Source organism: Gasterosteus aculeatus, chromosome 20, assembly GCF_964276395.1.
Source record: "Gasterosteus aculeatus chromosome 20, fGasAcu3.hap1.1, whole genome shotgun sequence".
In the NCBI taxonomy this organism is placed as follows: domain Eukaryota; kingdom Metazoa; phylum Chordata; class Actinopteri; order Perciformes; family Gasterosteidae; genus Gasterosteus; species Gasterosteus aculeatus.
This window is the reverse complement of record NC_135707.1, coordinates 5,706,060-5,729,585: the sequence shown is the minus strand read 5'-3', so window position 1 is coordinate 5,729,585 and position 23,526 is coordinate 5,706,060. Positions and strand designations below refer to the sequence as shown.

At 43.9% G+C, this 23,526-nt stretch overlaps 2 protein-coding genes across 3 annotated transcripts; one reads left to right on the top strand and one right to left on the bottom strand.

The window, feature by feature from the left end:
• Positions 1–1,743: 1,743 nt before the first annotated feature.
• Positions 1,744–18,781, bottom strand: smarcc1a (SWI/SNF related BAF chromatin remodeling complex subunit C1a). 2 transcript variants are annotated; one of them, XM_078094645.1, is made up of 28 exons: positions 18,520–18,781; positions 16,594–16,713; positions 16,397–16,482; positions 16,107–16,188; positions 15,734–15,826; positions 15,512–15,581; positions 14,710–14,779; positions 14,212–14,287; positions 13,741–13,866; positions 12,635–12,753; positions 12,094–12,224; positions 11,750–11,809; positions 11,619–11,656; positions 10,894–11,015; positions 10,479–10,550; positions 10,248–10,361; positions 9,969–10,122; positions 9,727–9,837; positions 9,516–9,575; positions 8,873–9,131; positions 8,527–8,688; positions 7,136–7,191; positions 6,662–6,815; positions 5,699–5,871; positions 5,285–5,419; positions 4,415–4,718; positions 4,157–4,282; positions 1,744–3,664 (listed from the first exon to the last, which is right to left on the bottom strand). In XM_078094645.1, the coding sequence occupies exons 1-28, from the start codon at positions 18,703–18,705 to the stop codon at positions 3,573–3,575; spliced, it is 3,351 nt and encodes a 1,116-aa protein (XP_077950771.1). In that variant the 5' UTR covers positions 18,706–18,781; the 3' UTR covers positions 1,744–3,572. The 2 variants fall into 2 exon arrangements, with proteins under 2 accessions (XP_077950771.1, XP_077950772.1); XM_078094646.1 differs by having other exon boundaries at positions 12,635–12,729; positions 18,520–18,780.
• On the top strand, positions 18,227–23,431 carry LOC144389514 (fucolectin-1). Its single transcript, XM_078094649.1, has 5 exons — positions 18,227–20,692; positions 21,073–21,358; positions 21,824–21,978; positions 22,614–22,893; positions 23,182–23,431. Exons 1-5 carry the CDS (start codon positions 20,629–20,631, stop codon positions 23,330–23,332), a joined length of 936 nt encoding a protein of 311 aa, XP_077950775.1. The 5' UTR covers positions 18,227–20,628; the 3' UTR covers positions 23,333–23,431.
• The last annotated feature ends 95 nt before the right edge of the window (positions 23,432–23,526 follow it).

Here is a 23,526-nt window from a genome sequence, read left to right as displayed (position 1 = left end):
AGCAGGAATGCAAATGGGTCAGTTTATGGAGCCTCTTTGGCAGAGAGTTGGTCTGTCAGCGAGTTTCTTTTCTGATCAGGAAACCCGTCGAAAAAAAGCAGCAGTTCGGAGGTTTAAGAGATTTACGAGTAAAAAATAAATCTGTGGCAAACTCCCCTAAAGGAGTAGCTTGTCAGTAGGATACCTTAATAGGGAAACAGGTTATTAATGTTACGTATAAATCCATAAAAAAATGACCCCAAAGCCTGCTGAAAGTGCCAAGAAGACATCTCTCCTCTTCAGCTGCACCTGGACGTCAACAGTAACAACACGGCCACACGAACAGGCACAAGAAAAATATTAACATGTTCAGACGCTAACCTCGCCACAACATCACATGAAACTGTTGACATGCTAAATGTGTATATTTTGGTGACTTTTCTGGACTTCTCTTAAAGTGTGACTATCCTGTGAAAAAGGCTAAGCAAATGAAGGGTTTGTTTCCATGACGACATGTATGACATGAGGCAGCGGCTGGCACTGGGCCTCGCAAGCGTGCGACTGTAAAAACGTAACAATTGTTGATCAGTGAACAAAACCAAACTGATTTCGTCTGCGGCTGAACATGATTCAGGCAGAGAGACGCTCCCATCTGCGTCTGCACCATTGGAATACTGGCCCCTCCAACACAAGAACTACATATAGAGAAAAAAACAACACCACACATGGAGTAATCACCCTCTGGCCCTCGTCCCGCTCCATACCGTCCTCATGGTCAGTCGGCTGAGTGGAGAAGCCCCCCCCACCCAGTCAGATTATGGATTAGCTTTCACATAGCGTGTTTCTCTCCATCTCACATGCCTCCAGGGTCCCTGGTTTACACTAAAGCTTTTGGTTGCAGATTAGATGCAGAAATACAGAAAATTGATTCACATTTTACTGTTCGGTTTTACTCCAATCAGATCATTTCAAAAGGAGGCTTAGTAGAAACAATGTTATGTCATTCAGCAAATAGCTGGTCAGCTAGATGTCTCCACTTTGTGTAAATACCAATTATAGTTTTGCATTATATTTGATTATTGTATTGTTTTATGCAATATTTGACACAACGCAGTTGTTTATTCTCCCAGAAAACACGATGGTTTGATAAACCGGTGACGTCACCACCAGCTTCAGCCTCAACGGCGGACGCTCCGTGTGCAGATGTGTTTTGCTGCGGCGCTCCTAATCCCCACACAAAGGCTAAAGAGGGACACTCGGATAATCCAGGTTCTCCCCCCAGAGCAACAACGGCACCTGGAAAATGCAATCCAGATCACAAACCCATCACCCGTCTGCTCCACCTGTTGTGAGGATTCTAAATGTGGCCACACGTCTGCCTCACTGGCCGCGGCCACTTAGGAGCTTATTTAAGAGGCTGAGATGCAGTTTTAAACTTTAATTCTACACTTTCTCAGCTTTGAGTGTTTAACACGGCACAGCAATCTTTCCTTTTTGGATTTAGGCTCAAAATAGTTCTTCGGAGATGGTTTATTTAGCATATGGGGCTGCAGGTTCACGTGGGATTATGTGCGTGTCGTACAAAGTTATGGAAAACACAATCAAAGCAGTAGACTTCTGTGCGATTAAAAAGAGCGCACGTCTGCCTCTTGGTCGTATTTCTCGAGTAACAACCTGAGGTTGTGGGTTTAATACCGGCTCAGGAAAATATGATATTGTCTGAAGGAAAATCTGTAAATAGAAAAAGAAATCAGGACACCAACCTCATACAAAACAGTTTATTTGACAGTGTCTAGGTCCAAGTACCAACAGACCCCATACAAAAGAAACAAGAAAACAATGCTACAAACATAACTATCAGCTACACAAAACTTCTTAAAAAATACATTACCATTAACACAAAGAAGTATCGATTAAAGATAATATGTGTAGGGGGGGCGGGGGGATATGGAATTCCTGCCAAATGTAAGTGGTATTACATAACCAGCCGTGGTAAGGTGTTGAATGAGAAAGGAGGTCGCGGTGAATGAGAGCGCGAGTGAATGATTACTTTTGTGTGTTTGTGTGTGGGTGTGAGAAAAGAGGGCAACAGTAATGCAGCAGTCACATGGGCCGGAGTGGGGGAGGAGGGGGGAATAAAAGATGAAAAGAAAGGAAATGGGAAGGAGAGGTATCAACGGGGAGGCAGAGGTAGCACATAGCAAGAGACAGATTTCTAGAAGAGGTAGCTAGCGGATGGACGAGGAAGAGGTAGCAGAGAGCGGGGTGGGGGGGGGGGGGGGGGGGGGCGCACATTAAAACCACCTCTTTTTTCAGCTCATTATCAACCCGTTTGCTGGCTGAAGAAAGTTGGTAGTCTAATGAGTCATTAGTTGGGGAAGTTCAGATGTTCAGAGCACCGTAACAGTGTGATACAGCAAAATACCAAATATCTGCTGGTTCCATCTTTAAATCAAGAATAAACAATTACATTATTCTTTAAAGAGAAATAGAGCAGATTACTTTCCCAAGTAGTATTTTTCTTCAGTCAAAATACATGAAAAAAAGGGGCAGCTACATTATCATCAACACCTAAAAACATTGAAAGGAGCCCAACACGCTGAGGAAGATTGTGTTCTCATATTGAGTCAGCGTCTACCTCTGTAACGGCTGTGTGAAGGTCAGCAGGAGGGTGTGTGTGTGTGTGTGTGTGTGTGTGTGTACAGATGTGCCTGTGTTACATTGCTGTGGTTGTTGCGTGGCAGAAGGAGGAACGTTTGTGCCTCTCATATAAAATCAGATCTTATTGAGTATTTTTACTTATTGTCAACAAATCCAGTCAAATAAACTAATTTAACCATTAACTGATGCCTCAGATTATTTAATACCCCAAAACATACTCAGGAAAATCCCAAACTGGGCCAGTTCACTAGTTTCACAAATTTGTGTTTCTTCTGACCGACGATTACATAAGACGCACAAAGTGAACCGTTATGAACACACACACACACACACAGAACTACAGTGTATCACAGAGGAGCGAGAGGTAGATACTCTACTAGACACGAGCCAGGACAAGCTGTGTGTGCATGTGTGTGCGTTTGTTAAAGCTCAGGTTGCTGAGCACGGACACACAAACACACACACGTCTGATCTCACTAGCTCCTCGTACTGTTTGGCTTGCAGAAAGAGGAGGTGTGTGTTTTTTTGTGTCAAAGACAGAGAGGAGAAGGGGAGGGGGTACAGTGTCATTTAAAAACAGCATTGGAAAGAGAAAGAAAGGTGAGAAAGACGACAGTTTATATTTGTTCTCTCTCCTTGTTGAGTTTCTGTACATGAAGTCCTTCTCTCCCGCCTCCATCCGGCCCAACAGAGCAGAAAACAGTGTTTATTACTGGACAACCCTTGCCGCTGTGCCCTGAGTGGAGGTCTTGTGTGTGTGTGTGTGTGTGTGTGTGTGTGTGTGAAATTGGGTTACCATTGCCACAGAACCCTGAGTGTGTGAATGTGTCTGATGAAGTTTACTGTAGTTTTGAGTATTGACAGAAACATGAGCCAGTGGCAAAGGCCATCAAAAAAGGGGGTCCAGAGATTGAGTTAGTTTTGGGTGTGTCTTAGTTGTCAGCCACTCGTCCACTTGCGGGCGCTGGAGGTCCCACAGGAAGTGGAGGTACCGCTTCAGCCTGTGCAGCCGGTGGGCCTGGGTCTGGAAAGAGAAGAGACGCGCTCAATGACGTTGAGGAGATTCCTAGATGGCTTTTTCCAACCTGGTTTTATATTTCGCTCTGATATGTACATTAGCTCCGAAGTTAGCGACAGCTCTGAGGTTCACTCTAGGTGGGCTGGAGTTTATTTTAGTGCTATTCATTTTAACTGCTTAACTGACAAAAAGGGTTAGTTATCAGAATCCCTCGTATGAACTAGTACCGTATGTTTAAGTTGAACACTTTGTTTTATACCTGAAGAAAAAAATAAAAAGCTCCAAATGGTCCAATGTAACAACGCAAAAAAGTGATGGAAAACCTTCATTAAATTCAATCTCAGAATATAAATTCCCCCAAATTTCAAGTGTAGGGTTACAGTAGGATTTCAGTCGATAGAAACTTCATGGATGATAAACACACGTTACCCTGATAACAAGCCCTTTAAACACGCTTACAACCAACATCACGTGAGGCAGAAAGAGACGTGTACTCACACATGCCGTTGGCAGCTCCAGGATGGCGGGGGGGCATCATGGGAGCCATACCTCCAGGAGGGGGGCCGCCAGAAGGCGGGCCGGACATCATGCGTCCTGGCATTGGCTGGCCCGGTCCCATTGGTCCTGTGCAACATGTAAAAATACGTTTTATATAACAAATATGTATATAACAAATAAGAGGGTTGCAGTTCTTCCTCTTATGCGGCTCAGCAAATTCAAAGTGTCAGAATGCCGCTCTGTGATTCTGTCCCTCACCTGTCTGTCCTGGGTGGTGGGGGCCCATAGGGTGGTGGCCCATGGGCGGGTAGCCGGGGTGCATGGCAGCACCGGGAGGTGGCCCACCGTGGTGGGGCGGGGGCCCTCCGGGGTGCATGCCTGACTGAGGAGGTCCGGATCCAGGTGCCTGCCCTTGCCCTTGAGCCTGGGCGGCTGCCGCGGCAGCAGCAGCAGCAGCAGCTTGCTGCTCCATCTGCTGCCGCGCCTTCATCTCGGCGTATTTGAGCTGCTCCATGTGGAAGGCCTGGCGCTCGGTGAGCAGCTGCTGCCGCTGGAGCTCCAACTGCAGGAAAGGAGACGAGGGGCCCGTTAGGACCGACGCCGAGAGCAGCATTTTGCTCCTGACCTGCGGAGCCTTAAGACTCGCTTTAAAGCGGCTTCTTCGCAGCTCTGTGTGGATCACTGCTTGTTCTTAGGGAGTAAGCAGCAGGTTGGTTTTCTCTTCCGCCCTTGGAAAGCTTCTGTAAACCTTTTCATGCACTATTTACAGCTGTGAAACTGGGCTGCGCTCCCGATGCCTCCACCGTGGAAAACACTTGTGTGTTTTACACTCTCACCGGCGTCTCCGGGGCTGTCCAGAGCCAGGACGCGCGCACACGCGCGCACACACACGCGCACACACGCGCACACACACTCCAAGCCTCATCATTCTGAACCATAGTTGTCATTCATACACCACCTTTTTTTTTTTCAAAAGGGTGCTGTGAGAGCTTCTCACCTCCATTATTAATGTCTCCAACTGAGAACCTTTACGGGGTGTGTAAAGAAAAGTGAAATATTCATGTTGGAACTAATGAAGCTGTCCACATGTAACCTCGACATTAAGAATCAAAAGCTTCTTTGACTTACGGCCTCTTTCTCTCGGTCCATGATGGTCTCCAGCTCCTCGAAGTGCCTCAGTTTGATCTCCAGCTTCTTCATCTGGGTCTCCACCAGCAGGGCCACCAGAGACTTGATCTTCCTCTCCTCCACGGCGGCCAAGTGCTGAGAGGATGAAGTGAGAGGAGATTAAATATCTGATCGATGTCCAATACCGTGCCGACTTTTAGCTCATTGAGTTCCGCTGGGAAGAATTTTATTGAATTCACTCCTGTCACAAGCATCCCCCTCTTTTTTCTTTACACATTTCCCACCTTTCCCCCCCAAGAGTATATTTACTATTCCACATGTGTTCCAGATGTGCAATACGCAAAAAAAGGAGAATGAGGTTTCCAGTCAAAAGGAACCTGAAAAAAAAGGTCGCTGTGATGCTTCGTGTCTCACCTTGGCCTTGGTGGCGGCCGAAGCCAAGGCGGCGGCGGCCGCCGTGGCGATGTTGCCCTCTCCGATGTCGTGCTCCAGTTTCTTCCTCTTTTCCTCACCCTCGTCCGCCATCTCTTCCTTCTCCTTCTCCTGCTCCGGGGACGACGTCTCCGTCTCCCCAGCCTTGTCTTTTTCTGACAGGGACGAAGACAGAAGTTTAACTCACTATGCAGCAAAAAGTCGGGCAGTCGGGCTCATCAACAGAACCCGGTCCCCCACTGACTGACATTCCACCGGTCACTCTCCTTCTTACGGCACATGTCACTTTAACTGTAATTTTTCATTCATCACCTTGTCGTCACTCGTCACCTTGTCACTTGTTCGATAGTGCACTTTATTTTTAATATTTAACTTTTTAAATATTTAAAATGTTTTACTTTACTCTTATTTTATACTAACCCATAGTCTTATTCTACTAACCGATTGCATTAGCATTTTATTTTATTTTATTACTTGCACTTACGTGCACTGCTGTCTTGTTGTCTATTTTATGTCTACTGTCACGCACCATCCGGCGAGACAAATTCCTTGTATGTTTGACATATTTTGGCAATAAATGTTTCCTGATTCCTGATATTAGAGCTGAACTGGTGAGAATCATTCAGTGGGTCCTTAGAAAAATAATCCACGGTGGGATGGAATCACTTTGATAACTTTTAACAGTTTATGTAATTCCCCAAATCAATTCCCTCGCGTTTACTGTTTTTGTGTCATGTCTTTGGGTGGTGGACTGTTTGCTTGATTTGATGCGGTCACATGGTTTTAATAAATTGATGCTTTGTTCTCTCCTTTGAGGAGATTCGGTTTGATGCCGGGTTTCGGTACACATCGCCGGTCTTGACGAGGAGCTAATCGCTGATGAAATATTAACTCAAAGTGTGTGCAACGCTTCCCAGTTATTCCACCATGAGGGTCACGGGTTACCTGCTGGAGACGTCTTCGGCTCGGCTCCATCCTCGTTCTCCTCCTCGCGCTCCGACGCCTCTGACCCCTCCTTCTTGACCTTATCCGCAGCCTCCGTCTTGTCGCTCTTCTCTGCGGACTCGCTGGGCTTCTCTGCCTCGTCCTTCAGCTCAGCCTGAAGGTCGAGGACAGACGCACAACGTTAAGTGGGCCGTGTCAGCGCCACGGGGGAAAAGACCCGTGTGTCAAGTCAGAGTCTAAGACGAAGACTAAGAGGACGTTAGATTTACTGCTGCGAGCTTGATGAGAGGAATAGAAATTACTTCCGGAAACCCGTTTGAGAAATTAATGTACTGACAATAACAAAAATACTAATTATTGCTGGCTTTATCCATTAATTAGCAGAGGTTTCTGTAACATCATTCACCAGAATGTCTAAAGCCACAGATTTATATAGGACTAAGATACATGAAAAAGTACAAATGTTTGCTATACCTTATCTGCCTGCTGGGAGTCGGTGTCCGTGTCCATCTTCTCTGGCTCTGGGGCTTCTGCAAAGCACAGTGGAGCATTAGCATCGTGTCAGACGGACACTAATCCAGATGCTTCGCATTGTTGCGTGCAGCCGACATCTTCATCACAGCGGTTTATTCCTCCGATGACTTGCTCATACCGGCAAGAACCAACAACACAGGAGAGAAACACATGCACATTCAGACTGAAAGGAACTACGAAGCAAATCCAACACATTAAACGCTCCTGATACAGCTGTAAGAGAATGAGGAGTCACAGATGTATCATCCGGTTGAAATCATTTAAAACAAGTAACTTGACTCTCTGAGGATAACGCCATCCAAAAACTAGAGGAGGGAAGAAATTCAGGACAGGAATTACAGGTCAAAGGCATCTGAAGGGTCACAGGATAGACTGAGCGCACACACACAAGGTTGAGTGTTAAACTGTGTCACGGATGCACTTGAGCGTGTGTTAAGGGTTTGAATATTGATTTTGTGTGTGTGTGTGTGTGTGTGTGTGTGTGTGTGTGTGTGTGTGTGCGCGCGCGAGCTTCAGGCCCGAATGAGGCACTGAACACATTCAAGCTTAATGATTGCAACTGTCAGCAGGACGGTATTAATCCAGGTGGGGGGGAGAGAGAGAGAGAGAGTCGAAGAAGAAAGTGAAATCAAGAAAGCATTGGGCAAAATAAAGAGAAAGATAAGCACACATTGGAGGGAGATGACCCAGTTTTCTCCTCCCCCTCCCCATCTGCCACCGATGTTTTAATCCACACACAAACACAGACACAAACACACACACACACTTCTGTGCTGGTCACCCCCTGCTGGTAAAAGCTGACATGTGCATTGTATTAAAATGTCATCTGCTAAACATGCATGCAAAGACCATCATTTATATTCAAAGATGGAGGACCGGCAAGGATGTTCACACGTACAACACCAGACACACATTTACAAATGCTACCATCTGCTGCCCTCCAGTGGCTACTAGAGGTGGGAAACGCCCAGATTCTAGGATGCCTCGCGATGACGAGGTGAATGATTTCTAACCCGCATGAAGGTAGAAGAGCTGTAGAAGGTAATGTGTTGGCCTTAAAGATTAAGAAACATTCTATTTCGACACTTTTATATGTTCTAATGTTTATGTACTAACGTTGTTTATATCTAAAATACTGTATATTGAGAATTGTTGACAGGTCTATCTCACGTCACAATACACTAAACCAACAAATCACCTGGAAATAAAATTCACTTAAGTTCGCAAGCAACACAATCATGTTTTCTTTACATAATCAACAGTCTAGTTTTACACGTGGTCACTTCTGGAGGGAGACGTCCGGCTTTCACCCTTTCTGAAGTTCTACTCACCAGTCTTTTCTGGTTCTTCGGGGGCGGTGCCAGCGATGCCGCTGCTCTCCAGGCCGAACGCGGGGTCCACCTTGCCTGTGCTCCGGGCCGCCTCCTGCACCTTCTTCACGTGAGCCTCCACCAGCTCAGCCGGCACCTCCTCACGCACACGAGAGAACTCCTCTGCAGACAGAGAGAAGACATTTGTATTAATGATTCAGATCTGAAGTGCAAGGTTTCATGGGTGCATAATCTGGTTTGCCATAGACCTAAGCACTTTGTATACATTTGTTTTGATTAATGCATTGATCACATATTCCAATTTCCCTCTGTCACTTCACTCCTTTAGTTTAGTTTCGGTTCTCACCTAAAGCTGCTCGAGCGGCAGCAGACGCCACTCTGGGGTCAACCACAGAGGCCAGGAAGGCCACTGTGCTCATGACGGGGTTTCCAGACTGGCTGAAGGGGATGGGCTGGTAGGCCAGAGGGCCCAGGGAGGCCTCGGTGCTTTCCATGTACGGGTCCTCAATGGGGAGGCGCAGGAAGTGCAAGATGCACTCGTCCTGGGTGCGTGAACCGATGTGCTCAGACACTTTGTTCCAGTCGTCTTTAAACATCTCCAGAGCCTGGAAGAGTCAAAGGGTGTGAATATACATTCAGCCATGATGTCTTGGAACTGTGCGCGAGATTTATAAAAAGAAGGTATGCAAAAATCATAGAAGCAACCGATTTAAGGGTCGTGAGGCTGAAGATGATGGGAGAGAAGAGTTACGCAATTCAGAAGGGAGATAAATCAAATGTAAAAGGTACCAAGAAAAAGAGTGAAATTGAGAAAGGAAATGATGGAATCAAAAAGCACAAAGAAATGCTGACAAAAGGAAGAAAGGGTTACGAGAGAATAAAAAGGAGCAATGATGTCGACCCGTAGATGATGGAGCTTAAAGATGGACAACAAATGCATAAACTATTTCCATCAGTCACACATGTTTACACCGGGTTTCTTTCCTCACCTCCAGCAGCAGAAGAGTCTCTTGCTCGGTCCAATCCCTTGTGGAGTTGACCGTCTTACCCTGTAGAGAACCAGAACCACATGATCGCCTTAACAATGACATTAGTCAAGATGAACTGGCAGTATTTTAGGTAGAATGCCAAAGAGGTTTTTTCATTTATTTTTGTTGTGGAAAACACATTACGGGTTGTCAAATTGACTCGTGTGCGGACCTTGAGGTTTTTCTTGTTGTAGAGGTCGGAGCGAAGGCCGAAGTTCTGCAGGTCGATGGACTTGTCTTTGACTTTGTCTGCGAAGTTGGGCATTGGCTGTTGGGGGGGGATCTAGAGAGATGAAAAACAGCACATTAGAAAACAATGGAATCCACAAAGCAAACGATATGCTACATTACAGTGAATCTGACTTTCATCCGTGTTCCTCTCTCTCCATGTTGTGTATCTTAATTCGGCCTTACCGGTGGGGGTCTGTGGTTCAGAGGCATGAGGCCAGATGGCGTGTCAGCCAGCACGGTGAAGTGGGGAGTGGGTGGGGGGCCCATGGGTAACGGGCGACTCTCAGAGTCCACCTGGTAGTTCACCAAACCCCACTGCTCCAAGAACGCATGGACCCTGGAGACGGACGGCAAAAAAGGATTGATGTGCTTTCGTCTTTCTAGTAACAGCGGCATGCAGATCATCCGGAAAAGATCAAATAATCAAAAAAGGGATACAACGTAATTCTGAAGAACGCTCACCTCATGATGGCACAGACATCCCCGGTCAGGTTCCTGCGGCACGAGGTGGAGGTGAGGTACTCCTGAGGGTTTAGCCGATACGTGTCGATCATAAAGTTGCGGTATGCCAGGTATCTGTTTGTGAGAAAGAGATGAGCGTCACAAACATATCGCATTGTACTAGAGTCCATGTAAGTGTTTGTGGTTTCATATAACCTGCAACTGTGTTTGTGTGTGTGTGTAGAAGCTCACATCTCTGGAGTTTTGGACTTATTCTTCCCGTTGAAGAACTCGGGCAGCGCTCTTCTCTCAATCTCATGGATGCTATCAGGATGAGGAAGACCGATGAGTCAAAGAACTGGTTTTATGATCAATGAATGAAAAAGGTGAATTGGCGCCGTAGTTTCTAAACAACTAGCTGCTTTTCAAAAGGTGCCGTAATAATGACCTTTGAGGATTTCCATCTCAACTGAACTGTTAACTGTAAATTACAGCTAGTGCTAAGATATGTATATTCCAAATATAACCTTTTCATAAGCTTTGACCCTTAAGGCCAAAACAAATGGGTGTACAAAATCAAAGCACACAACATTTGTGTCAAAAGCCTCAAGTTCACCATCACAGCCTCACATAATAGATCAAAATGTGAGTGTGTATTCTCACTCACCAGTTGTAGTCAAACCAGGCGCCGTAGCTCGGGATGATGATGTGGTGAGTCTGTTCCGTCACGTTGTCCTCGCTGGAGTCCATCAGCCGGTTCACTTCAGCTTTGCCCTGCTCCTCGTCATCCTTTTAAATAGATGTGAGAACATCGTTCATGTTGTAATACGCAGACCAACAACCATCAAAAGGTTAGGGGGAAAAAAGCTCAACACAATACAGTTGGACTTGGGCATAGATAATAGAACAATGATCAAAAGGTCAGCTGTGTGCACATCCCATTTCGTATTCAAGTTGAAAGGTTTTGACTTCTCAGGCAAATGACTCAAATGACAAAGAACACAAAATATTAATCAGACGATCTGATTTCTTTTGGTATCATGGATTGTTTTTCTTCGAGGAGTTTACTGCTGAAAATGTCTTTAGTGCCAATAATGAATTTTATTTTATACATATTGTATTGAGCCATCTCATGATTTGTTTACATTATATAAACAATTTGTTGTTTATACTCCATATAGTCGTGTTTTTCATTGTCAAATTGGCTGAAGACGACACAGTTGGTTCAAATGTTTCCTTATTTCTGGCCAAAGCATTTTTTGGAGTTATAATCCAGTGTGCCGAAAACAATAAAAAATCTAAACCTAAATCTAAAGACACGTTGTTAATGTAGTGAGTAACTGGTCGGTAGGCAAACAGTCATCAGGAAGTTGGCGTCATCGATCATCTCACCTTTCCACCGGACAACACCGAGTCGTCCTCCATGTCATCTACAAGAGGCAAAAACAGATTTCGGTTAAGATCACTGCACATTTCTTTCATGAATTCACAACTTGACAGATAATTCAGATATTCATACGCACCCAAATCGGCCACATTCCCTCCTTTTACCGGAGTGTTCTCACTGTCTTTCTTTGAATTTGCTGGGTACGTAAAAAAGGGGGGGAAGAAGTTTTTTTTAATAAGTTAGACTACTGAGGGTTACCCAGCCGTGGGCATGATGGCATTAACCGGCACTCTGGTTAACAAAAGAGGACACTGTAATCGACATGGGGGGAGTGGGACATCACAGGTGGGACTACAAAAGAGCAGAGGACAATATTTTCGAGGACTTCCCTAAAACTGAATATCATCAAGACTTCCCATGTCAATACACATGATAATAACTCAACAAGGTCCCTTTTGAACGAATAATCTCGTCACATACCATTCTTGGACACACTTCCCTCCTCCATGCTGGCGCCAGCTGAGGAGTCGTCCATGTCCTTGGTCATGTCCTCCTCCGTGTCTTCCTCTTCGCCTCTGTGGCCTCTGCGCTTCCAGTGAGGCCCCTGGTTCCTGACACCAGAGAGAGGGTCATGAGTCAGATAAATGTCACGGGATTTAGTTGGTATGGCAGGCTGATACTCGCCAAAGAACAGACACAGGATCAAGCACATTTACGAGTCTCCTTCAGCTGTGCAGGTCATAAAATCATCAGCACACACGACTTTTAGTCAATGTTAACTTTGATAGCAGCTTTAGTTGCATTCTCTATTTTCAGTTTCCAGTGTGTAGAGTTCTTGCCACGACACCACAAAAAAGAAACGCTGTTAAGGAATATTCACTAAAACCTGCATAGACCAGCTGTTTGTGGAAATAACAGCCATCTGCTACATTTGTCTAAACTTTCTTTTGACTACAACTTGAATTATTTGCAGTCCTTCTGGTTTAAGAAAAATGAGAACATTAACAAGTGGTCTCCTTACCCCTTTTTTCCTCCCTTCTTGCGTGACTCGGCGGGGGTGCTCGGCGGCGAGGGTGAGCGCCTCCTCTTCTTGCTAGCCGAGTTGGCCTTGCGCTCCTTGCGATCGGGTGTACGGGAAGACTGATCAGACAAACCCCGTGCAGCGCAGGGAGCGAGGGATGGAGGATGAGAGAAAGAGCCGCAGAATGAGAGGATGGAACGGTTGCACACACAAGGAGGGGAAGCGGTGGGAGAACAACGGAGGGGAAAGCGGGAGGGGGGGGGGGGGGGGTAGGTGGGGGTTCGGGGGAGATGTCGTGGAGGTGGAGGAGACGACCAGGGTTTCCGTACGCTGTCATCAATGCGCTCTCAAACAAAGCATCTCGGTCATTCAAAGTGTCCCTTTGTGATTTGTGCCTCGAGGTGAAAGATTTCTCTGCCTTAAATGACGCCAACACTTGACCTCTGTATCGGTAGATTGTCTTAGTGGTCAAACAAAAATAGCGCAAACTAGGACTCAAACAGGCTTCTGCTTTAATTGGTTGCAGCATTGAATGTGTAACCTTGAGGGTACGGAGAACAGACCAAGAATAGAACTCTCCTTAATGGATCCTTCACATGGCATTTGATTACAATCAAGTGAAGGTCTTGGTGGGCCTTTTGTGGTTTACCAGCCTTTTTTCTGATTTTTATAATCCTGGGGATGTTTTCAAAAAGAATTGGCCTAAACGGAGACAGAAACCCTGATAGGAGACAAAGAGTGAGGAAAGGTTTGGAAAGGATGGGCAACGAACAAACAAAGGCCAGACGCAGCTGGAGTAGACGCACAGTTCACAGAACACATGCAACGAAACAAAGACTTCTACACAAGCCGGCTGCCGATCCATCATGTCCATCCAATCCATGACCAACATTTGAGTTATATTTTTCATTAACTGCCAATTCAATCATTCATTGGTTCCAATAACTGGTTGGTTATTATCATGCGGCCACACCATGAGGAAAAGCTGTGGCTGATATTTAATAAACAACAAACCGGTTTCAGGCTCCACTGATGATCGAGGCGTAGAAAACTTTCACAACCCGGATTTTCTGGGAGTGAAACACGCACACAGGCAAAATATCTACCTCCTCCTCCTTGGGGAAGATCTTCTGGCGGAAGCTGATCGGCTTCTTGTTGTCGTCCACCTCGTAGTCTTCTTCATTCATCCACTCGTTGAAGGAGTCGGTGTCTAAAACCCACTTGGCGTGGACCTGAGCGGGAGAGTTCAACATGAATGATCCCGATACAATATTCACACGGCTGCCAGGATTTTCCTTCACCCAACAAACAGAACTCACTGTTGTGCTTTAAACATTATTCACAAATAATTTATTCTTTCTTCTTTTTTTTTGACAATAGCCCATAATATGAGAGCGATTTTTTGGGCGACAAAGCCCAGCATTCACATCCAGGGCTTCCTGAACACTTCTTCTTGTTCATTTGGTTAGATCAGCTCCAAGGAGAAGTGATGGGAGCACTGGAAGTTTTTTCTTTTTGTGTATCAAAGTCCATTTTTATTAGATAAAGTTTCTTGTATTGTGCTCCGCATTGCTCACCTTCCACGGTCTGTCGGCGCTGGGTGGGTCCTCCACGTCTGCCTCCACCTCACTGACCGACACCCAGGTATCATAGCTGAGAGAGTGAACAGAAAGCCACGGCTCAGGAATGAGGACAACATTGATGAACTGACAGGACTGTGTTGTAGTTTATGACACAAGGCATGAGATTTTGTTACTGGCTATAAGAAAAGGATAATCATTTTAATCAATCTCTGAAATAAATTATATATATATATATATATATATATATATATATTACACACGGGACTCTGATAAAAAAAAAAAAAGAATAGATTCTAATCACTTTACTTTCTTAAAAACTAGAAAACATGGTGGAAGGGTTGGGTCGGTTTACTCCTGTCAGAAGAACCAACTATAATCATTTAATCAAGAATATAATCAAGAAAAAAAAGAAAGAAAACAAGGTGGAAGCTGAAAATAAGTATTGAGTTTGAGTGAGCATCTTTACCCCCCCCCCCCCCACCCTCCACTCACCTGTCTGGGGAGAGACCCCAGTGAACCAGCACCTGCTTGTCTTTCCTCATGACAGGACGAAGCCACTCTTCTGCAACACACACACAAACCAATGCTGACATGTACACGCTGACCCACTAAATAAATGGTTTTACTCCAACACGTTGTCATGACGAGTTATACATTTCCCATTCCAGTAAGACACTGCAGCTCCTTAATTTAAAGACAATCTTGCATTTAAAATGTTGTTTTCCTTATATATGTAATGATGACCTCCTGGAGGGCTACAAACAACATGCAGTATGAAGAAGAATCGAAAAGACGAGTGAAACCCATGGCCATACGCCCATAGACCGCAGGTGTGAGTGACAAAAAAAACTGAACATACACAACCTCCTCCTTTGTATATTCCAGAGACATGTAAATAGTGCTTCTATGCGTTAACTATAACGTCACGTTGGCTAACAAGCTACAAAGGTAGTCAAAACGTTTGGATACCGCCATTGATAGTAGCGTAGCCTCCTATTTTATTTTACTGTTCACAGCTAGTTAGCTAGCGCCGCAGTAGCGAGTGCCTGCATGTCTGTCTGCCGGTCTTGATGGCCTCTGTGCTGCTCACATCACTAACACACCTCACCATTTCCTTCTGCTCATGTGTTCACAGGTGTGTTACCTGTACATCAACAGCTGGTTAAATGGAGACGCTTCTGACTTTGTTTTCAAGAGTTTTGTATTGATCATCTTCAATGTGCATTGACTCATCTTCAAGACTCTTGCATTGATATTATTGAACTAATCCGAGTTACAGAACCTTCAACCCTACCTTCTTCTTGTTGAGATGGAGTGGGGTAAATGTGGTGTGTGGCCTTTGACTTGTCATCGGTAATGGAGCCCTGAGGGGAGCGAGTGGAGAAAATAACACATTACAACCAAAGAGAAGGATACAGCGTGGTTTGTCATTAGAAAGAAGCCTTCACCAGTTCACCGATGAATAATGTAATAGTAGTAATAATATAATAGTTTGAGTTCGTAGTTTTGGGCTCACCTGATGCCTTTTGACGATGTCTTTGAGCTTACTGGCTTGTTTCTGCTCGATGTCTGGCAACAGGAACACGGTAGGTCGCGACAAACAGTTATTCTAAACAGAAAAATAAAAAATGTCAGTAATTTACTGCTCATCTATTAATGTACACATGCAGCTTGGCTTGGTTAAAGCCGCATAGAAGTTATTAGTAGTTAATAAATTAAGAAAAAAATAAAAGGGAGTTAAATGCAGGTTACTGTGAGTTAACTAAAACAGTTAATGTCGGCCGTTACGCTTAGTGAGAAGTACTTTTAAGATGCAGCAGGCATCTTAATCAGTGACAATGAACAGTTCATCAAAGCCACAGCATGTGTCTGGAGAAGGTGTGTGGTACCTGGACCAAGTTTTTCTCTACATTCAAGAACATTTCCACGTTCCTGTCCATCCGGGAAGGATTCTGCAGGTCAAATCGACGCCTGGGAGTGGTCGACAAAGAGGAGCAAGATGTTCAATGAGGTGAGGATGCAGCAGTGAAGTAAAAACAATAAGTAAAATGCAGACTTTTGTAAAAACATTGGGAATGCGCAAGAGCCTCTTTGTCGTGACAAAGCAAGTGACGACCACATGAATGTTAACGTTACGGTCAAAACTTCTTTCTATGGAAGGTGCCAGAAGTCAACTCACCATCCCTGCTCGCTCTTGAACTTGTAGACGGACCCCAAAATGTGACAGAGAGCGCCGCCTGCTTTGAAATCCAGGAAACACTTGGCCTAAAGATGGAAACGTTGCGGTGAGGGTGTGCATGTCAGCACACAGATTTCGCTAGCTAGGAATTGTATTAATACCGTAGAATATTCTAAATGAGTTTGTTATTTGCTTACAGGTAGCTTGGTTAGCGCAGGGTTGTTGACCCTGCGTCCAAATGCGTCTTCCTGGAACTGTAGCAGCTGGACCACCAGACCCGCCAAGGATTTGCTGGAGGGGGAGTCATTCTGCACAGACTGGGACCAGACCGCATGAAAACGGTTATTAAAACACAGCCCAGTGAAACATGTACACTCATCAAGAGATGCATGATTAGTCACAAACAACGCAGTGCACCATTCTGATGTCAACAATTAAGGGGAGATAAGTCACCTTCAAAGATTATATTTATTTTAAAAAAAGAATCATCCCCTGGTTCTATATAACAATATTTCTCCTTTATTTACGCTATATGTTATAACAACCTATTTTTACCTGATTTGTGAGTAATTGAAAAATGTGTTTCTTAACCAGATTTAATTTGAAAGGTTTCTGGTATATTTCATTGACATTTGTAAAGTTCAACATATTCTGATGAATATCTGGGAAATTTTCAACCAAACCAAATTTCAATTGGATGATATCATCAAAAAGGTCATTGCTTACTTAAAAAAAAGGGACTACAATTTACTACACAGAACAAAACCGTACAAATGTTTAAGGGTGTGCATTTAATTTAAAAATCTGTGTGATTTTGCCATGATTATGGCCAATATACAGGCAATCAATTTGGAGCACGTACAGAAATGTAATAGTTCGCGTCCCTCTGGAAAAGAGGTCAAAAGTTGGGACCAGGAACTTGCAGCTTCCTAAAAGAAGATTTAGGCAGTTTGCTTTCAAAAGACAAGCTACCAAATCTCACACACACTTGCCTCCCCCCTCGGCATAGAGCGAAAACACAGCATGGGAATATTGTGATAAAAGCTGTGGCTATGATAATTTACATGTCAATCTAATTTCATCTAAAAAAATAGGACAAGCAAAATTAAACGTGGAAAAAAGGCTCACAAAGGCCCTGGTCTATTTACAACAAGGACAACGTCAAGGACACCCACTTCCAGCCTTAAAAGAATAGCCGTTTTGGATACAGTGATGTCACATAAACAAACTCGAGCCAAGCCATTTGTCAGAAGCATGTTCATTTTCAGGTCTGTTTTTCTGTGTAAAAGAAATCGCCAAAAATTGGATTTAGCCCCACCTCAATTCATCGTTTTTTCTTCTCTACTTCAATACAATCAGTCAAAGCATGTGAGGGTGTTTCAAAGCAATGAAGGGACAAGAGGACCATTCTTGGTTTGGATAACTTGGTGTGCGAGTGGGAGCTGCAGTCTGCTGCTCTGTTCTGTTGACAAAACGCAACGCCGCTCACTCTTTCGCACGAAATACAAGTGTGCTTGCGAAACGAGCAAAGTGGGTCCAACAACAAATCTCTGACAACAACGTAACTGAGAAAATTAAAAAACACCAAACTAAATAATATTCTGTTTAAATGTGATGTGTATGCACGGTGTCCCTCGACTAACATTTGATTAACTAAGCCTCTTGGGCCTCCCCCCAAATTCTTATACGGAAGTTTTGCGGATATGTTATCAATTGAGAGAAGATACAAACATAAACTGAACAACTTCAGTGGCCTTGACGTCCATCTGCCTCTCGTGGATTAACACCTGCGACCCGCGGTGTGTTATTTATTATTAACGGCACCGAAGCGGCAGTTGACTAACGTTAGGTAACGGGGAGCTAGCTAAAAAGATAAACAGCGTCGCTAAAGTCGAAGCGTGTGTATTCTGGTGGTTACGAACACGCACTTAACTTAGCTTTAGCTTTCACTAACGTGCACACGTAAAGGTTCGCATAAGTGGCCTAACGTTAAACTATGGCGTCAGTGAGTTTAGTGTGGCGGTAGCTAACGTTAGCCAGGATAGCAGCGCCCCATTGTGCCAGCGGGACGCGGGCCGTCATAGAAAATGAATGGAGACCCAGCGAAGCTAAAGCTAGCTCACCTTCTTGTAGTGCTTCCCGATCCACTGCCGCACCGTCTCGAATTGGGATATGGTCTCCGAACTCTCCCAGAACTTCGTAGACGGACCGCCGTCCTTCTTTCGTCCCACTGCGGTCCCGCCGCCGACCGGGCCGGTGGCCGGTCCGCCTGAGGCCGTTCCGCCTGCCGTTGTCGCCGCCGTCGCCATTGTGTGTTTTGTCCGCTGCGTTGTCTTTCTCCTCCACGGCGTCGCTCACCATGCAAGTTTTCGAATGATTTTGCGCAGGCGCAAAGGTGTCAATGTTAAAGTATCGCGGGGTCTTGATGCCAGAGGGCTTGTGGGAAATGTAGGCAACTTATAGTTTGTTATAGTAGTTAGTAGTTATAATATCAATGCATATTAATTAAATATTGATATTAATTAATACATATCAATAAATATAAATATATAAGTCTAGTTGCCACATTAATCCAGTGTAATAGAAGTACAAGTTCCTCAACTTGTCCTTGCCCTTTTTTTTCATCGTTGGTGTAAACGTAATTTGTATTTATTTATTATTTATTTGTAATTGTATAGGCCTGTTAACAGACCTAAACATTCATTATCTTGTTATAGGGTAACGATATGGCGCACGGGTAGAGAGGGGTAGAGAGGGTGCTGCAAGGTTGGTGGTTTGAGCCCTGACTGCTCCATGTCGGTGAAGTGTCCCTGAGCAAGACACCTAACCCCTATTTGCTCCCCAGGCAAAAATGTAAAAAGCCATGTGTTAAAAATGCAATGGAACGCGGTTGGAATAAAAGCGTCTGCTAAATGACATGACATGTAATGTAATTATCTGCCTTAAATTATTTGCCAATAGGTGTTGTTGGAGTAACAATACTTTAAAAACTTCCTCAAAGTACACTTTTACACATCTTCTAATCACACTAGGAAGTTGTACCATATATCTAGGGAGATTATCAACAACATAAATAACTACGATTTTATTATTGTATCCGTGTTTATCTGACCAGGAAGGACAATACTTTTTACGGGAATTAGCAATGATCAACAAGATCCTGTGGCATATGTTTTTATTAAAAGGAAGTCTCTGAATAAAAACACATAATAAAAGCTTATCGATTCAACCTTAGCACGACTCTTTTGACAGCTTATTTTTCTGGCTGCAGAGAGTTTGTGTCTGAGTCCATCCAAGACCAGGAGGTGGAGCAGGTTTACAACCTCGACGCTTTTCTGAGATACCTTCTCCAGTATCAGAAAATATTTGTTGTAGCCGTTTTAACAACATACATTTTGATTGCTTCAGTTAAGGTTCGGTGGAATCCATGCTGGTCAAATTCAGCCTGCACCTTGGCGGAGAATAAGCTGTTGCATGATTGTAGCCTACTCACAAACCTAAAAAGGATTTCATGTTTTCGTGTTGAGCCTCTTCTCTCAGAAATATATGAGAATAAAAAGCCAAAGTCTGGACAGAGAATTGTATCAAAACACGACCCTAGCGTGCACAGTTTCTATTTTTCTTTGCATGATGCACGAGTTAAGAATTCAACTGAGCTTCAGCTGATCTTACACACAATTAAAACCTTTTAATGTGTTATTTATTACTTATTTTATTGCCCTGTTTTTTAAATGTTGTCATAATAAGGTGCTGTATTTGATCTTGAAGACACTAATTAAAAAAGCAGCTCCGGACAAAGCAGGAAGGAATCCTAATTTCCTTATTACCATAGGGACAAAGTTACGTGGTAAATCATCATGAATAACTGTCTGTGTCTTGATATGATGTGCATATAAGAATCCCTGTGTGGACCACATCACGTCATAATCCTCAACAAAAAAAAAACAGTGGCTCCTCGTCTTTGAGTTTATTCTTCAAGTCAAGGTATGTGGTTTTAGTTGAGTAAGGCTTTTAAATACTCATTGTGGAGGATTTTTGCTTGACAGTTAAGGCTAATGTAGTTTCTTACGAGCAGTTATTTATCTTATAACAGTTATTTCATTTGGATCCTTACTTCTGGAACCACATTTTCTGTTCGTCTTGGATAACTTTTATTAAGTATTAATGATGAAAGTACTTATTTCTTTTGTGTAACACTATGATTGTTTGTTTTTTCATTCTCAACCAGAACAATGAAACCCAGTTCAGTTCTGTTTTTTCTGCTCCTTTTGGGGACGTGCTCGGCTTACACCTACCGTAAGTAACGCCTGGCTTTATTTGTTATGTATCAAATTCTCCCATGACTCGGTGGGCAAGTGCTACATTTAAAATCAAAAGGAGTTGTAGAAAGAGACTGTTGTCCTGGATGTAGACTGGGCCAGTGTCTCTGAAGGGGTCTGAGCAGCCACTGGGAGCCAGTGCAGGCTGTGGAGTAGCTGGGTACTCTGGGAGAATATGGCTGTCTGGTTGGCACACGCAGGCTTACCAGGGTTGTTTCGTACCTTGTGGAGGGCTTCAGGTGCTTGGTTGTGTTTCATAAACTGATACATCTAATGGTGTGTTACACGGCATGAAAAGAAGTTAGTTCATTTCAATTCAAAATACAAACATTTTTGTGCATTTCCTCCGTCTCACAGAGAATGTGGCCTTGCGTGGAAAAGCGACCCAATCGCAGCGCTTTGAGAATGCATTCGGAGCTGCTAACAATGCAATCGATGGAAATCGCGACTCCAACAACAGGGCTGGCTCCTGCTCGCAGACTGTCAAACAGACCAACCCCTGGTGGAGAGTGGACCTGCTGGAGTCCTACACCGTCACCTCCATCATCATCACCAACAGAGGAGACTGCTGCGAGGAGAGGCTCGACGGGGCGGAGATTTACCTCGGCAACTCGTTACGAGACAACGGGGCCGCGAACCCAGTGTGAGTGAACTTCTTCAGTACGATGTTTCATTTATCACACAAGGCAAAGTTTAGTAGACGTAACCTTCCCGAGCTCATGACATATTATCTTGTCGACCACTAAAACAGACTATATGGCGTATATCCTGTGAAATATTGTCCTCACCCTTTCTTCTGCTCACTGGTTGGTATTATTTATTACTTTATATTGTTAGATACCTTTTAAGTACAGCACTGATCAAACTAACTTCCTCCAGCCACGGAACATCTGCACTGTTATTGCATATCCATTTCTTACTGTTCATATTGCACAACTATTTCTTACTGTACATATCTATTTATTCACTTATTACACTTTACATATGCACATACTCTTCACTTTTTGCTATTTTGCACTCTGGTTGGATGTTAAACTGCATTTCCTTGCCTCAGTACAGTACAATAACAATAAAGTTGAATCTAATCTAATCTGATCTATCTTTTTAGGGTTGATGTAATTTCTCATATCCCAGCGGGGAGGTCTTTAAAAATCACTTTCACCCGAATTGTGGAGGGACGTTATGTAACCGTGATGCTATCCGGTTCTGAAAGGATCCTCACGCTCTGTGAAGTGGAGGTCTACGGGTACCGAGCCCCAACTGGTGAGAGCGAAACATGAGGCGTGAGCCACAAAAGATCTGATTTATGAACTGATGCCGCAGTGGCTTTTTTCTACATACGGAGGTCACATCAGAGCTTAAACTGCAGCCATTTGAATAAAGAAAATAGATATGTGCACTTCCTGATACAAGTAAATCTCTTCTTCCCAAAGTTATGTATATTTTGGCAAAATGTGTTTTACCGCTAACGTTAAAGTTATTTCTAATCAAAAGTAGACAGTTTCTCAAAAGTCACTGGGATGCAAAACATTTATTTACAATATAAACATTTATTACTGCTGAATGCACTGCAGTAATGAACAGGCTCTCTCAGTTTCAATTACTTCTCTGCCTTTTACAGCCGTTTTTTATTACAACATAAAAGGCAACAACGTTTGAAAAGGTATTCACTTAAGTTCAGCCAGGAGAGACACGTGATATGATAAAGAGAGAGAAGTATTTATGATTAAAAGATGATGTGCAATGATTAAGTCTTGGGTCTGTGCCACTGAGACTCTACAGGGGGATAATGTAACCCACCTGACGGGGCAGCACGTGAACAAACAAAAGGCATAGTGTGCAGAACTGAATTTACCCGAGGGCTTTCTCTTGTGTTTACAAATGTGTTGCGTTTGCAGGGGAGAACCTGGCACTCCAAGGAAAGGCCACGCAGTCGTCTCTGTATCTTCCGGGCATTGCATACAACGCCATCGATGGGAATCGTGCCACCGAATGGGAAAAAGCTTCTTGCTGCCACACAACTCACGAGTTTAGCCCCTGGTGGCGTCTGGACCTGGGCAAAACACATAAATTGTTTGCCGTCAACATTACCAATTACCTAGATCCCAACTTGCAACTCATTAGAGCTGAAATCCGAATTGGAGATTCTCTTGACAACAACGGCAACAACAATCCCAGGTATTAATAAAATAAAATGGCATCCAAAGTTTGCGATTAAAGTATATTTGTGATTGGGTTTGGTTGAAAAGACGCGTTCGTGCACAATTCACCTGCACGGCGCTTCCATTTTGGATAAACTAAGTTTCAGTAAATCTCTGGAATTCACTGTGACGTTTTGACCTCTGGCCTAGAGGAAGGGTAGTTGTCTTTACAGCAAAAATTATATATTAAACTAAGACTAACTCAAATGAACATTGAGATGTTTATGGATCCTATGGATTAGTAAAAATGCTCTTCTTCTGCTAGGTGTGCTGTGATCTCAAGAATCGCTCCAGGTTCCACAGAAAACTTCCAGTGTAACGGGATGGACGGTCGCTATGTTAACATCGTCATTCCTGGAAGAAGCGAGACGCTGATCCTGTGTGAGGTGGAGGTGTACGGCTCCAGGCTGGATTAGACACATGACGAATCAACGCCTCAGTTATGCACAAAATAACTCAACATCAGCCTCTTCAGGACGGATTAATTTCAATTCATATTTGCATTGCATTCAACCTACAGTTTTATAGATATGATTGATTTGTTCCGTAAAGCTGTAGTAGATTTACACCTTTAAATCACTTTTTCATGTCAGCAGATAAATATTATGTC

Coding starts and splice junctions, on each gene's coding strand:
- smarcc1a (XM_078094645.1), bottom strand. CDS start 18,705: ATGGCGACGGCGGCGACAACGGCAGGCGGAACGGCCTCAGGCGGACCG. Junction 16,714..18,519: donor TCGGGAAGCACTACAAGAAG/GTGAGCTAGCTT, acceptor GTCTGGTCCCAG/TCTGTGCAGAATGACTCCCC. Junction 4,283..4,414: donor CCACCACCCAGGACAGACAG/GTGAGGGACAGA, acceptor CATGTTGCACAG/GACCAATGGGACCGGGCCAG.
- LOC144389514 (XM_078094649.1), top strand. CDS start 20,629: ATGAAACCCAGTTCAGTTCTGTTTTTTCTGCTCCTTTTGGGGACGTGC. Junction 20,693..21,072: donor GTGCTCGGCTTACACCTACC/GTAAGTAACGCC, acceptor TCCGTCTCACAG/AGAATGTGGCCTTGCGTGGA. Junction 21,359..21,823: donor AACGGGGCCGCGAACCCAGT/GTGAGTGAACTT, acceptor CTATCTTTTTAG/GGTTGATGTAATTTCTCATA.